General features: G+C 41.1%; 1 protein-coding gene across 1 annotated transcript; it reads right to left on the bottom strand.

Moving 5' to 3' along the window:
• Positions 1-14,273: 14,273 nt before the first annotated feature.
• LOC311042169 (transmembrane protein 100) lies at positions 14,274-16,394 on the bottom strand. The gene is made up of 2 exons (XM_084052729.1): positions 16,235-16,394; positions 14,274-15,200 (listed from the first exon to the last, which is right to left on the bottom strand). The coding sequence occupies exon 2, from the start codon at positions 15,073-15,075 to the stop codon at positions 14,641-14,643; it is 435 nt and encodes a 144-aa protein (XP_083908855.1). The 5' UTR covers positions 15,076-15,200; positions 16,235-16,394; the 3' UTR covers positions 14,274-14,640.
• Positions 16,395-16,406: the final 12 nt, after the last annotated feature.

The following is a 16,406-nucleotide window of genomic DNA, read 5'->3' on the forward strand; positions in this document are numbered from 1 at the left end:
TTACTTTTGGTACTTTGAGTATATTTTGATGCCAATTGCTTTTGTACATTTTCAACACAGGCCTTTTAGAGTATTTTGATATTGTGGTATTGCTACTTTTACTTGCGTAAGTAAAATATCTGAGTATTTCTTCCACCACTGCATATTATAATAAACGTGCATACCGTCTCCATGGTAACGTTCCGTTGATGCTGATGTGATGACGTCAGCAACCGGCTTGTCGCGCGCGCCGAGATCAACGAACGTGAGCAGATCTACAAGCTCACAACTCGTTACACCTGCAACGCATTGTGAGTTTGTAGATTTGCCGTTCGTAACGCAGTTTCCCATGATGCATCAGTAGCCTGCTCACCTTAAATACAGCGGTACTTTTCAAGAGCCGTCAGAACATCACTCAACCAGCTGAAGAATAGTCAACTATTTGGAGCAGAGAGAGGAGGACGACATTATTTCAGCCGTTATTGATATTAATAGTGGAAACCGTGACTTAAATATGTGTTTGACGATTTCGGACCGTGCTGTAGCTGTGCAACAGCTTACAACATACGGAATTAAAACGCCGAACTTGATCAAAACTAAAGGAAGGAAACGGTCATCAACATGCAGCAACAAGGTGAGTGTGTATCATGGGATGGATGAACAAACCTGACTAGCACGCTTTGTAGTTTACTGGGATGTGTCATTTTGTCCCGTTCTGTCTAGCCATGGTTCACATGACGCTTGTTGACAGTCATGTTTCAGGGCTACGTTCTGTCAGACCTGGGCCTGGATCAATGGATCCAACCGTTATGTGCAGATACAATGATGCTAATTTTTTGGGTTTAGCAGCCAGGGTTAACTTGTTAGCATGTCATTTTTACTCGAGGACACTATATGCATTACAAACTGTGATCAAGACTAGTTGATGAACAACAATTGAGGTCCTATATGTTTACTCTGGGTTTGTTACTGATAAACACATTAAAAGAGTGAAGAGTCACAAGGTGTGCTGCAATAAGCCAGTTACTTTTCAACTTCCACATTTTTGTTTTGTAAAATCACACCCACCAACATTCAGAGGAGGGATGTCTATATCTAAGATGATAAGATCCATTTGATAGAAAAAAAATAAGCTTTACATCTGAGATTAAATCTGTTTGAGAGGGCTTGAGTGTCTTAAAAGGCTCAATCTATTTTATTGATAATAATTTCCATTTGTTTTGTGAAATCTAAAATTCTGTTTTATATATTTTTCATCGCTCAGGTGAAGGTTTTCGGCGTACGGCTGGAGAGCTTACCTCACTATGATACTGAACATGGAAGTGTACCAAGGTAAGTGCCTAAGTGGAGAAAACAAATAAGCAAATAATGTCAGTTAATGTTCCTGTTCATAAGGTGTTTATTTATTTATTTTTGCTCATTTCATGTCATGTGTCTGCTTTCTCAGGTTTCTGGTGGATGCATGTTCGATGCTGCTGGATCACGCAGACAAAGAAGGCCTGTTCAGAAAGACTGCTTCCATTGCTAGTCGGAAAGCACTGAGGGTGAGTCATGGCTCTAGTTGACCTTGACCCAGAGAGAGGTCTAAAGGCAAACATTGTATCAGTTCAAAACATGCATTTTTGTGGAGTGTCACATAGGCCTGTTACAATTATTACATAATCGCCTAATTGCGATTATTTGAGATAATCCCAATAATATTTTGCATTATCGTCATAATCATTTACGTGTTGAAAAGCACACAATGCATCGCTTATTCGCTTTAGCTTGTAGATCGGCTATTTCCGCAATTTTGTAATATTATTTTGAAAGTATAAAGTTATTAAATATGTTCGTAATTTATTTGTATATTTAATTATTTGTCATATCTGCCTGTGGAATCTTTGCTTATGAAGCCTAAAAGGCAAACAAATGCATTTTTTAAATATGTACCATGTTCAATGCCAAAAACACAATTAAATGATGATCGTGAGAGCCCTGCTGATGACACTGTTGAAGTATAAATGAAGTCTAAACACAACTTGTTTGCATTGTTTCATCAGGCCAAGCTGGATGCGGGCGAGGAGTGCCTGTCCACAGCGAATCCCTATAATGTGGCCTGCCTGGTGAAGGAGTTCTTCAGGGAGCTGCCGGAACCCGTACTGCCCACCAAGCTGCACGATTCCTTTCTGAAGGCCCAGAAGCTGACCAGCGAAGTGGACCGCACCGCCGCCACACTGCTGCTGTCCTGCGCACTGCCTGAAGGAAACCTCAGTGTGCTGCGCTACGTTTTTGACTTCCTCCACAGTTTGTCCAAGAGGTAAGAGTGTTCACCAGCTTTTTGGAAAATTGTGAAAATGTGTGCACATTTTTGTGTAGAAAATGTTTAACAAAATGTAATTGGCTGCGGACCCCCAGCTTAAAATATTTTGTTCCAAGGACCCCCAGAAGCAAAGATTGAAATTAAACGTGTATATATATTCAAAGATTTGCACACATTTTCATGTTTTTTACCCCCCAAAATAGCAGATCTACAAGCTCATAACGTGGCCCTTGGTGCCGCACTATGAGCTTGTATATCTGCTATTTTGGAATAGCCAAAGAAATCTAAAGTGACACAGATGCGTTCACAGTCTTAATGGGTTAAACACATACAAAATTATCATGTCCATACTTCCCAGCTCCATAATCTTTATTTGATAATGTTTCATCTGTCTAACATTGAAGAACAGACTGCTTTCTGTTCTTCACACACACACACACACACACACACACACACACACACACACACACACACACACACACACACACACACACACACACACACACACACACACACACACACACACACACACACACACACACACACACACACACACACACACACACACACACACACACACACACACACACACACACACATATGCTTGTGTTTTCTACTGCCAATAAATGGGTTCCGATTGTAATCGTACTCTGTGATTGCTGTTTGTTTCTACCCTAGGAGTGCAGAGAACAAGATGGACAGCAGTAACCTGGCTGTGATCTTGACCCCTAATCTCCTTCCATCTGGAGAGGCAACTAAGAACATGAACGCCACAAATGAACTTCTCAAGCTGCAGACAGCAGCCATCCAGTGCTTCATAGAGAACGCTCAGGACTTCGGTAAGACTCTAGACGCCACAGTTCATTTCTAATCTATGCAATCAATTTAGACAACAAAATGACACGTAACCACTTAAACCCTATATAATTCATTGATCTATACTTGGTCCCCATCTTTTTTCCCCTCTACACCAAATCTCATCACTACAAATATCCAATCTACAAGCTGTAGATGCTATTTTCACCAAATATTATTTAATGTATAATGCTATTAGGGCAAGCCCACAGCTTATTGGCCTTGTTTGTAATTTAATGATTATCACCTGTTATTTGTTTAAAATAAACTAATTGTCTCCACCAGGGGGAGGTGTTAGACTTTTAGTCATTAGGCAGAGGCTCTGTACTGGAATGTTAGGAATATGTTTACCCACAAAAACACACTTTCATTCTATAGAAAGACGAGCATTTTGCAAAGTTGTAGTGCATATTAGAAATGCTTACATAATACATCCCTCTAATACACTTTTGATTACTAACAGTAAGTTTGATTAATATGTGCTGATCAACTAATCAATGCCTTCCTTTGTGCTGATAGGTGTGTTACCGCAGTTCCTTGTGGAGAAAGTTCCGGTCATGTTGGGCAGTGAGACCAGTGCTCTGTTGCCTCCTCGAGACAGAGAGGAGAGGACCCTAGGACGGAGAAAGAGACTTGCAAGGCTCGTTACTTGGATTCAAAGTCGGATCCTTGTGATTCACAGGGCCTGCACTTGCTGTGTGAGCCACCAGGTACTAACTGAAAAATGCACAGATTTAACATGATATTGCACTTATTTAACATCTGCAGGGCTCTTTTCACACAACTAACACTGCTAACAATAGTGTAATCTCTGGATCTATTGTACTTAGTAAAATCCTTCATCTTTCATTTGTCATTTCTATTCCACTCAGGAGAGCACCAGCAGTTCCGACGGAGCCCAGGAGTTCAGCGGGGGATCCATGACAGACACCCCCATGACAAGGGGCCTCCAGAGCAACTACTACTCCTCTCTCTGAGAACTGCCATCATGGCATCCAAGCCTCCGCTGGGGGTCAGCCTTCCCAGAAAGCTGTGCTGTGTGTGCCTCCAATGCAGCGAGCCTGGAGAACGAGGCCTCATCACATCAGTGCACACCCAGAGCGGTCCCACTCTGCTGAGGATCAAGACCATAGACATATAAAGGTAGACGCCTCCTCCGGCTCTGAGGCGTCTGTATCTCCGGCGTGCACCAGCTTCCGCGGGGCAAGCGGGATGCTTCCGTGTGCGTCACAGAAGGGGATGTTCGTTAGGCCAATCAGAGGCAGGTGGGAGCGGGTCTTTTCGTAACCCAGCCCTTAACCCTTTAAGAGGCAGCCGCGCAGCAACTAGTCAGTTAGACACGCTGTGATTGGCCAGTAGTCACTTTGAGTGGCAGCGTGCTCCCTGTAAAATGGTAGCCACGATACAGGTCGCTCCAACGAACTGCAGCGGCCAATGAGGTATCTAGGGTTCTATTATCTATGATCAAGACAACCTTGACAGAATCAATGGACTGATTTCACATGACAATAGGACTTTGTTGTAGGCGTGCAACAGTTAATCGAACAGTAACCGGAAGACTAGGCACCTAAACATTGTGGGCACCTCATTGTTAAAATGGCAATTTTTTTGCAAAATGTAAAAATATAAAGAATTTGGGAAATAGTCTGAAGTAATGTTAAGTATACATGATATGAACATGCTTGAACATTTAACATTTAAGGCCTAATACTTCTACACTTGCAACAAATAGTGATCAGCCAGTCACTAGTCTAGTAGTTGAAGGGTAAATTTAGGTCTGTTAATGATGCATGTTCAAATCCTGTATACTTTACATTGCTTCAGACCATTTTCCAAATTCTTAATGTTTTTCATTTAGAAAAGAATAGCCGATTTAACATTGAGTTGCCCACAAGGTTTAAGTGACCACTCTTACGGTTACCGTTTGATTAACTGTTGCACGCTGCCAACAAAGTCCTATTGTCATGTGAATCAGTACATTTTCATGTATATATTGTATATATCGTATATTTTATTTTATATTTTATTTATTTTTAGTTTTTTTTAAATGTGAGTGTGTTAACACTGGGGCGGAAAGCCAAAAACATGGAATATAATTTAAGGATGTTAAAATAACTTTGGCACTGTTTTTTGATCAAATGTTCCGATTTTTTTCCCTTGAAATAAATGAAAATATATTGTATATGTATATAGTTTTAATTTATTTTCATAAATGTATTATTGCCTTTCTCTTTTATTAAATATAAAACTAAAATTCTGGAGTCATAGTGAATTTATTCACATTTAATATCCCAACATAATAAGTCATGATTCACTGTTCTACCACTAGTGAGGAGTGCCTGTTACGATATGAAGGTTTCATCATAATAATCTACATTTATTACAGATTTTATTTCAGACAGAGGCAATTTATATCTGATCTCTGGTAACCTTGATTAGCTCAGCATTGCATTTTCCAGTTTTTGCTTCAAACATACTATAATTGTTTCCAAAATGAAATTTCTGTTCTAATAGAGAACAGCCAGCTGGGACAACCATAATACTTCCTGTACGATACATGTACAACAAAGACAAGCAGACATGCAAAGCAATGGACAAGCAAGCAGGCTTATAGACAGAAAGATGGACAGCAGTGATTCTCAAAGTTGTCACAGCAATGACCCCCAAATGAATATGTATTTGGCCACGGACCACCCTCTGAAAATATTTGGTGCCAGGGACCCCCATACAAGATTTGTGTTAACGTTTCTCACAACGCTCTCGCATTGTTTAGTTTCATTTATTTCGGTCATCATTAAACCCAAAGCAGAGGTCTGCATAGAAGTCACTTTTGTTCTGTCCATGTGTACCTGTCTGTGTGATTTATCTGTGGACAGTTCGCTGGACTCTCCATCCATGTAGGGCAGACAGCAGTAGCCCAAGTATAAAACTAATAAAAATAACAGCACCAAAATGCCTAAATCATATCATGAGAGAGCTCAAACCTTGGACTAACTTATACAATTAAATTGTTATAACTGCCATTGTGCCACTAGTAAGCACATAAGAAAGTTTGGACTATTTATAATTATCTTCTGCTGTTTTAGCCATTTGTGAGTATGTAGCCTGTTGGTTTAATTGTGATTAGGAGATGTGTGTATTCCATGATGATTGCATGGAATACACAGAGTGTTTCTTGGCTCTCTTCTGTATCTCTCCTCTATGAAATAATAAGGGCTTAAAAAACCTTCACATTACATAATTTACAGAAATTCAGCTAGTGTGCAAAACACTACAGTAGCTGTCCTTTTTAAATTTAAAGCAGTAACAATCTAAATCCTATTTATAATTATTGATAGATTACAGAGGACCTATTAACCACCAGTGGTGGAAAAAGTACTTTTGTACTTAAAAGTACCATAAGTAAGTACCAAAAAAAAAGTACCAAAAGTAAAATACTCATTATGCAGATGTCCCATTTCACAAGTGATGCATTGTGAGCTTAGTAGATCGGCTATTTTCAAATGGCCAAAAAAAGGGCTGAAGTGGTTACTCCTTATGTTTTGTAATAACTAGTAAAGTTTTACTTAACGTTTTAAGTTTTCAAATAATTGTAGTGGAGTAAAAGTACAATATTTTCCTCTGAGATGTAGTGGAGTAGAAGTAAAAGTACTGCAAATTGGAAATACTCCAGTAAAGTAAAAAACTGTACTTAAGTATAGTAAATGTACTTGGCCTCTGCCATCTAGTGGTGAAAGGGTGCAGATGGGGACAACAGTTTAGGCACTGAACGACTACGTGTGCAAAGAGGAAATCATACACATACACACGGAACAGATAGATAATACATTACATACATAAAAACTAATTGTAATTGTCGTGTGAATCTTTATGTGCGTCTATAATTATAAGCCTCTGGGAAACGTTAAGCAGTGTGCTGAAGTGAAGTCATAGCCTTGGATTAGATGTATTTTTATCGAGTCTGACTTTTACTTTCTATCTACGATAGTCTTTGGCTAGCTTCCCTCACTGGCGTCCTGCATTTTCACCAAAGCCCCAAAAATATATAATAAGGTGCTTACTTAGTTGCCCCAAATGTTAACTCGCGCTACGGTGTCTGTGCAATGTATTATATTAGTGCATATTCTTCAATAGATATGTGTTTTAATAATTCCGTCTGTGGCCGAACGCCATCCCCCCCTCGTTTACTTCCTGTTTACATTGAGTGTAACTACGGCTTTCACCGGATGCGCCCCGTCACTGCCGCTCATTGAGGCCCACAGAGAACTTCAGACAGAATTCAACACAGCCTGGATTAAAACATTTCTTTATTGGAAAAAAACGGACTACTACATTACACAAAGACTCCGAAGGGCGAGTTAACATTTGGGGCAGCCGGGTAAGCACCTTATATTTTTTATTTGTAAATGTACGGAGACGTACGGCCTTTACTGGTGAAAGTGCAGGACGCCTTGGGGAGTGCTAGCAAAGACTATCGTAGACTAAAAAAAATGTCTATTCGATTCTATGATAATCTTGATCCAAGGCTACTGAAGTCACATCATCTAAATGATGTTAGGTAGTGTTTTTTGAAGTGACCAGGTCTATGAAAATAAGTCCAAAATAAGCGACTATAGGCCATGCTCTTAGTCCTTTCCACTCGTGTCCATAATATGTGACCACCATAGGCTACAGTAATGTTCCCCTTGGAACAACAGTCTTTCCTTTATGAATAGACCAATTATTTGTTTACTAACGTTAGACTGGATGCACAGGTGATTGTTTCACGCAATCAATTCCCAACCTGTTGTTTTGGGGGTGCGCTGGTTTCAGCACACCCCAACCCCCTATTAGTCCTTGGGCCAGACGAGATATCGCTACCACTAAGTTGGCAAAACCTTACCTATACTAAATTGTTTTTTGGGCCAATATAAGTAAATAAAAATATGATAGACTTTCCATAGGAGCAGCTTTTTATATTTTTTGACATGTTGTTATTTTTCTCTATAGGCGGATTTTCATTCATAGCCAACAACATATTAAAAGTTATATAACACACTTTTTGGACATCACACTGCTCCTTTTTTTTATATAAATTAAACAAACCTGTGTCCAATTAAAGTAGTTGATGAAGTGGGTGTGGCCTATTTGGTGGTGGAGCAGTTTTTTCAGGAATCAAAGCTGAAGTAGTAGAGGCCCTAGGAGGGGTCCACGCGCGACTGCTTATTTTTTTTCCTAGTTGTGATTTTTGGCATCCATAGGACCTCTAATATTGGGATTTTGATGATCCCAAGAAAAAAAGTGGTCCCAAGTGTGTTTTTTTCAATGTTTTATTAACCCTATGAGACCTGCGGGATGGCTGGCTGGAACGCTGGCGAGACTGTCTTTCGGAGACTGTGGAACACTCAAATTTAGACGTAGCCCAAAGATAGAGATATCATTTGATTCCAGACAACCTCAGGTTTCCAATGGGACCAACCTTGTCATGCTACCTTGTCGGGAAGGGGGCTAAATACCTAATGATTCAAAGTTAAGACAACATTTTGGCGAGGGAAAAACAACCATCACCATTTTCCAAATGGTCCCTTGAGCTGTCACCTCAATATATGTGAATGAAAATGGGTTACATGGATACCTACAAGCCTCTCCTGTACAGACATGCCAAATGTATGCCTATCTCATGCAGTTCTGGGCAAGAACCATGCAGTGTTTTGCATGCAGTACAAAAATGTAATTTCTGCCTATTGTAAAAAGGAGACCACTTCTAGGAGAGGAGACTGCATCTATAGCTGTATGAGACCACTGTACTGTATCTAGAAACCACTGTACTGTATCTAGACCACCACACTGTATCTATTGCTATATGAGACCACTTTAATGTATCTAGAGACCACTGTATTGTATATATACCACCGCACTGTATCTATTGCTATATGAGACCACTTTACTGTATCTAGAGACCACTGTATTGTATATATATACCACTGTACTGCATCTATTGCTACATGAGACCACTGTGCTGCATATATGAGACCACTGTATTGCATCTAGACCACTGTGCTGCATCTATATCCCACTGTACTGAATCTATAAACCACTGTGCTGCATCCAATCCCACTGTACTGAATCTATAAAATACTGTACTGCATGTATAGACCATTGTACTGCATCTATAGACCACATACATTGACCACTGTACTGTATCTATAGACCACTATACTGCATCTCAACTCAACACAGCTTTAAACATGTATATATAAAGCACATTTAACATGAATATGTCGCCACAAAGGCTCGGTAGATGCAGTACAGTGATCTACAGATGCACTAGAGTGATCTACAGATGCACTAGAGTGATCTACAGATGCAGTAGAGTGGTCTACAGATGCACTACAGTGGTCTACAGATGCAGTAGAGTGGTCTACAGATGCAGTAGAGGGGTCTACAGATGCACTACAGTGGTCTACAGATGCAGTAGAGTGGTCTACAGATGCACTAGAGTGATCTACAGATGCACTAGAGTGATCTACAGATGCAGTAGAGTGGTCTACAGATGCACTACAGTGGTCTACAGATGCAGTAGAGTGGTCTACAGATGCAGTAGAGGGGTCTACATATGCACTAGAGTGGTCTACAGATGCAGTAGAGTGGTCTACGGATGCACTACAGTGGTCTACAGATGCACTAGAGTGGTCTACAGATGCAGTAGAGTGGTCTACAGATGAACTACAGTGGTCTACAGATGCTGTAGAGTGGTCTACAGATGCACTAGAGTGGTCTACAGATGCACTAGAGTGGTCTACAGATGCAGTAGAGTGGTCTACAGATGCAGTATAGGGGTCTACAGATGCACTAGAGTGGTCTACAGATGCAGTAGAGTGGTCTACAGATGCACTACAGTGGTCTACAGATGCAGTAGAGTGGTCTACAGATGCAGTAGAGGGGTCTACAGATGCAGTAGAGGGGTCTACAAATGCAGTAGAGTGGTCTACAGATGCACTAGAGTGGTCTACAGATGCAGTAGAGTGGTCTACAGATGCACTACAGTGGTCTACAGATGCAGTAGAGGGGTCTACAGATGCAGTAGAGTGGTCTACAGATGCAGTAGAGTGGTCTACAGATGCAGTAGAGGGGTCTACAGATGCAGTATAGGGGTCTACAGATGCACTAGAGTGGTCTACAGATGCAGTAGAGGGGTCTACAGATGCAGTAGAGGGGTCTACAGATGCAGTAGAGGGGTCTACAGATGCACTAGAGTGGTCTACAGATGCAGTAGAGGGGTCTACAGATGCACTAGAGTGGTCTACAGATGCAGTATAGGGGTCTACAGATGCAGTAGAGTGGTCTACGGATGCACTACAGTGGTCTACAGATGCACTAGAGTGGTCTACAGATGCAGTAGAGTGGTCTACAGATGAACTACAGTGGTCTACAGATGCTGTAGAGTGGTCTACAGATGCACTAGAGTGGTCTACAGATGCACTAGAGTGGTCTACAGATGCAGTAGAGTGGTCTACAGATGCAGTATAGGGGTCTACAGATGCACTAGAGTGGTCTACTACAGATGCAGTAGAGTGGTCTACAGATGCACTACAGTGGTCTACAGATGCAGTAGAGTGGTCTACAGATGCAGTAGAGGGGTCTACAGATGCAGTAGAGGGGTCTACAAATGCAGTAGAGTGGTCTACAGATGCACTAGAGTGGTCTACAGATGCAGTAGAGTGGTCTACAGATGCACTACAGTGGTCTACAGATGCAGTAGAGGGGTCTACAGATGCAGTAGAGTGGTCTACAGATGCAGTAGAGTGGTCTACAGATGCAGTAGAGGGGTCTACAGATGCAGTATAGGGGTCTACAGATGCACTAGAGTGGTCTACAGATGCAGTAGAGGGGTCTACAGATGCAGTAGAGGGGTCTACAGATGCAGTAGAGGGGTCTACAGATGCACTAGAGTGGTCTACAGATGCAGTAGAGGGGTCTACAGATGCACTAGAGTGGTCTACAGATGCAGTATAGGGGTCTACAGATGCAGTATAGGGGTCTACAGATGCAGTATAGGGGTCTACAGATGCAGTAGAGGGGTCTACAGATGCACTAGAGTGATATACAGATGCAGTATAGGGGTCTACAGATGCAGTATAGGGGTCTACAGATGCAGTATAGGGGTCTACAGATGCAGTAGAGGGGTCTACAGATGCAGTATAGGGGTCTACAGATGCACTAGAGTGGTCTACAGATGAGTGGTCTACAGATGCACTAGAGTGGTCTACAGATGCACTAGAGTGGTCTACAGATGCAGTAGAGGGGTCTACAGATGCAGTATCAGTGTCCAGAGATGTCTACAGATCACGACAGTAGTCTACAGACATACTAGAGGGGTCTACAGACACACTAGAGGGGTCTACAGATCACGACAGGGGTCTACAGATGCACTACATGGTATACAGATGCACTACAGTGGTCTATCGATACAGTACAGCAGTCTATAGATACAGTAGCTAGTCTATAGATGCAGTACAGTGGTCTTTAGATGCAGTACAATGGTCTATATATGCAGTACAGTGGTTTATAGATTCAGTACAGTGGGATATAGATGCAGCACAGTGGTCTAGATGCAATACAGTGGTCTCATATAGCTATAGATGCAGTACAGTGGTATATATACACAATACAGTGGTCTCTAGATACAGTAAAGTGGTCTCAGATAGCAATAGATACAGTGTGGTGGTCTAGATACAGTACAGTGGTTTCTAGATACAGTACAGTGGTCTCATACAGCTATAGATGCAGTCTCCTCTCCTAGAATTGGTCTCCTTTTTACAATAGGCAGAAATTACATATTTGTACTGAATGCAAAACACTGCATGGTTCTTGCCCAGAACTGCATGACCATCTTGGATGGCATCTTGAAAATTATGCCTTTCTGCTAAGTATATTTTCCTGGATATTTGGGATGTTCTCAAGCATGCCTAAAGGTACCAGAATCAATTGAAACCCCTTTTGTATCAATGTTTAGGGAGGTTTAGTGGTACTCTTTCTTATATGCCTATTGACTGGTCTATTTCTCATAAAAAGTGCTTGTTTAAGATAAGGCTGAAAATTACCACCCCAGAATGAAATACTATGGGTAAATTATACATTTCCTGAATCCTTAGGGTCATGTCAGTATTCCAGTTGTTGTGTTTTGTGTCTCTGATGTTTCTTGATGCCACAGAACTAAAAGAAAATATATGGTTTAGGCGGAAATTGTGAGAAAAAAAAGGTTATTAAAGGTTTGAAGAGCTCCAGTGACCACTGTACTTATCATACATAGTCACCAAAGGGATGCTCGAATGAAAGCTCAAAGTGTCCCCTTAAAAATGATACCAAACATAAAATATAAAACATTGTAATATGCCCTGAACGTGAGCCAATACCAAGATATGCACATGTGTCTAAAATGCCATTTTTCAATGGGGGGTGGTGACTTTAGCAGCTGATAACCCCAATTTAGCTGGGCCTCAGGAAGGTCTATCATACAAAAATAATATCTAGGGATGTATAGGAATAAAAAAATCCCAACTAGAATTTGCCATCCCAGGTGGTAGCGATATGTGAGATTTTGGGGTTTGGCCCAAGGACTATATTGTGTGTTGGCTAGTGAGGCGCGTCCTAGCGAGACCTGACAGAATGGGTTTCATTGCGCGCATACAGGTTGCGCGCATACTGGTTCTTATCAGTGTGACGTCGTCTGTTAAGGGGTCAGTAGGCTATTTTTTTTTACCAATTTTTTTTGTACAATATTCCCAGTACCATAACTAAATGATTTTAGTTGCATTATCCCACTAGGAGTAGCATTAAGTAAAGTTCTGTATTATTTAAAAGGAGTCGGGAAATCATGAACAGAACATGTTTGTGGGACAACACATTACCAAAATTATTTTTTTTTAAAACTAAGAAGTGATTTATGCCCCTCTGGAACCATTCAAAAAACACACACACATATTTTATTTCTAACAATGTCTCTAATATTCCAAAGCAAAGTCGTGTGTGTGTGTGTGTGTGTGTGTGTGTGTGTGTGTGTGTGTGTGTGTGTGTGTGTGTGTGTGTGTGTGTGTGTGTGTGTGTGTGTGTGTGTGTGTGTGTGTGTGTGTGTGTGTGTGTGTGTGTGTGTGTGTGTGTGTGTGTGTGGGCAAAAGTTGTTTCCAAGCTAGCCATGGTTCACATGACGCTGACAGTCATGTTTCAGGGCTATTTCCAAGCCAAAAGGGATTGGGCCATCCCAATTTGTTAAATATAATTTGGTACAAAAATTGTCCTAAAAAATATCTATGAGAAGGTCACAACTCACAAGGGGAGCTATTTTTATTTCCCTTTGAAAGGAGGTGTTTTTCCTTTCCCTTTTTCTCCTTTGTATGTATAGCTGTTTATTTGTTGATGACATGTGGTAATGTGTAATTTTATTTGTGGTGTTCAATCAATCAATCAATCAATCAATCAATCAATCAACCATCCTTGGGACATTATAGTTAGTCCATTTGCCAGAAGATGGAGACAAATCACACCACTTATAGGGAGAGAACACCAACCATGGTTAAGAAAGAGACAAAGGGATCCTACTTATCTGCTGGCAAAAGTATAGGTACAGTATATCGTTGCTATCGGCTACATGATACTGACATGATACTGACCATGATACTGACCATAATACTAACATAATACTGTCCATGACATTGACCATTATACTGACATGATACTGACCATGATACTGACATGATACTGACCATAATACTGACATGATACTGACATGATACTGACCATAATACTGACATCATACTGACCATGATACTGACATGATACTGACCATAATACTGACATGATACTGACCATAATACTAACATAATACTGTCCATGACATTGACCATTATACTGACATGATACTGACCATGATACTGACCATGACTAACCATGATACTGACCATGATGATACTGACATGATACCGGTATGAGCTGAGGGGAATGTTCGAAACTACTAGAGCTAGAACAAGCATTAAAAGTAGATGTAGACCATCTGGGAGACCAAGTAGGAGACACAAAGGATTTAAATCGATAGGAACACCAAAGATAGAAAACAGTTTTTTACAACATATCTGAATTCAAATTGTAAAAAATGTCTCAGAACTATGCAACTCTGAGCCATTATGGCAAAAAGCACACATGGTCTCGGATTGCTTCAGCAGAACCAAATGTTGTGAAAGTATTAAGTATTTTATTTTATATGTACATTATCTCATTATTATTATTATACATTCATTGTTTAATTTCATTATTATTACTTTATACCAGTGGTTCTCAAAGTCGGGTCCAGGGACCCTCAGAGTTCCTTGAGTGGGTTCCAAATGGACCCTTACAGGTCTGTAACTCTGAGAGTGTAGAAATTGAACCAATTTCTACACTCTCTGAGTTATGGGAATCCTTGAAATTACAAACGTTTGAGAACCACTGCTTCATACCATTGTATGCATTTGTTTCATTTCCTCCCTAAGTTACACGGTGACTGTTTTCATCACAGTCCCACTCTCCTCCACCAGGACCATCATCCCTTCCTCCCTCTCCCTCCTCTTCAGCCTTCTCCTGCTCTTCGTCGCCAGGTGAAAGACGGCCACGCTGCCCACCGCCCCGACACTGACCGCCAGGATCACCCAGCCCAGTCCCAGCAGGTGGGAGGTATCTACCCCTGACGGCTGGGATTGGCGCCACAGCCCCAGGGCCACCACGCTCAAGCCGATGAGCGTCCCCCAAACGCCAAACGCCATGATGCAGGATCCCCAGGACAGCTCGGCGCCCCCGGTCACCACGGTGATGCCCGCCACAGAGACGACCCCTCCGGGTAAAGTCACAGTCTCAGATTTGGGGTCGTAGGTCACAGTAGAGGTGGGGGATGGTAAAGTGGAGGGATCTAGGGTTTCCATCTTTACCATGTCTGGTTTTATTCCTCGTCAGGGGGTTTACGGTGAACAAGCCTCTTGCTCTGGCTCTGTTTTCTTGCTTTGCTTCTTTTTTTCCTCAGTGTCACTGTCCTGTGTCATCAGCCCTGGGTCCAATCCTACATATGGAACACACAGACATGGTACTTGACAATGTGGCCTAGTTGTAATGTCTTCAGAATTGCCATTAACTGGCAATTACATCTCTAGCAGTCAAGAGTGAAAATTATATTTTATGAAAAGAATGAATGACTTTTAATTGAAAAGTTTCCCCTATAATGACATCCCCAACATATAGGGATGCCAGGTTTAAAGTCAGTAGATACAAGTCCACGCATATACAGTATACAGTACCTGCACAACCAAGGACAACTGTCTTTCAAATGTCTTTTTAAAATGTCCATTAAAGATGTCCATTGGCCTATAGAAATGTTCCCACTTCCCACAACACGAACATTCTAAATGGGTCCAAGATTATTTCCTTTTGCAGTGTTTGTGGATAGCAGTGGCTGCTGACAGGGAATAAACTTGGACTCAAGCTGTTCTTTAACAACGTATTTTCACTGACTATAAAGTTCATTTTAGTTTGTAGAATTTAACTGATAAAAGCAAGACAATTATGAATTTTTATGTGCCATGTCATCAAACATCAAGCTTTCTGTTGCCTTTCTGCCATTGGAAACAGTATAGGCAGTACATAGTATTTGTATTCTTCACATATTTACCAAAACACAAGCCATGGAGTTAAATGTGGGATCAGCTGGTTAGTTAGACAGGATGGAATATTACTGAAAAACAACTTTATTAGGGTGCGCTCCCACCGCACTTTTATTTTACCTCTGGGGCAGAATCTGCCAATGCTTTGTCAATGCAAATGCGTGGATTCCTGGTCTTGCGGATTTTTCCAAGAATCCACGCATTTGCATTGACAAAGCATTGGCAGATTCTGCCCCAGAGGTAAAATAAAAGTGCGGTGGGAGCGTCATTATTTATCAAAATTACTCCATTCAGAATAAGTAACCGACTGAAAGCAAAACCAGACAAAATAAAATAATTAGACAAATAAAGTACAAATGCAGAATTTAAAAGAAACAATTTACCAAGAGCAAATAAACAGAGATATTTTTAAGAGAAGTAGCACAAAATTGCTTACCTCAGTTGCGGCCCCTGACTTCAGGACATCTATGTAAAAATAGCTTTAGACGAATGCTCAGTATGAGATGGTGATATGAGTCATTTAAGTGAAAGTGCTGTTGATGTGTGTCTCTGTGTTGAGACAGCATAATGTGGAACGGGAGACTCATAGCCCGTTGTTACCTTTCCAT

This window comes from Gymnoscopelus microlampas (assembly GCF_963454915.1).
Source record: "Gymnoscopelus microlampas genome assembly, chromosome: 3".
NCBI classification, from domain to species: Eukaryota; Metazoa; Chordata; class Actinopteri; order Myctophiformes; family Myctophidae; genus Gymnoscopelus; species Gymnoscopelus microlampas.

Excerpts from the sequence above, each read along its gene's own strand:
- LOC311042169 (XM_084052729.1), bottom strand. The coding sequence starts at position 15,075 with ATGGTAAAGATGGAAACCCTAGATCCCTCCACTTTACCATCCCCCACC.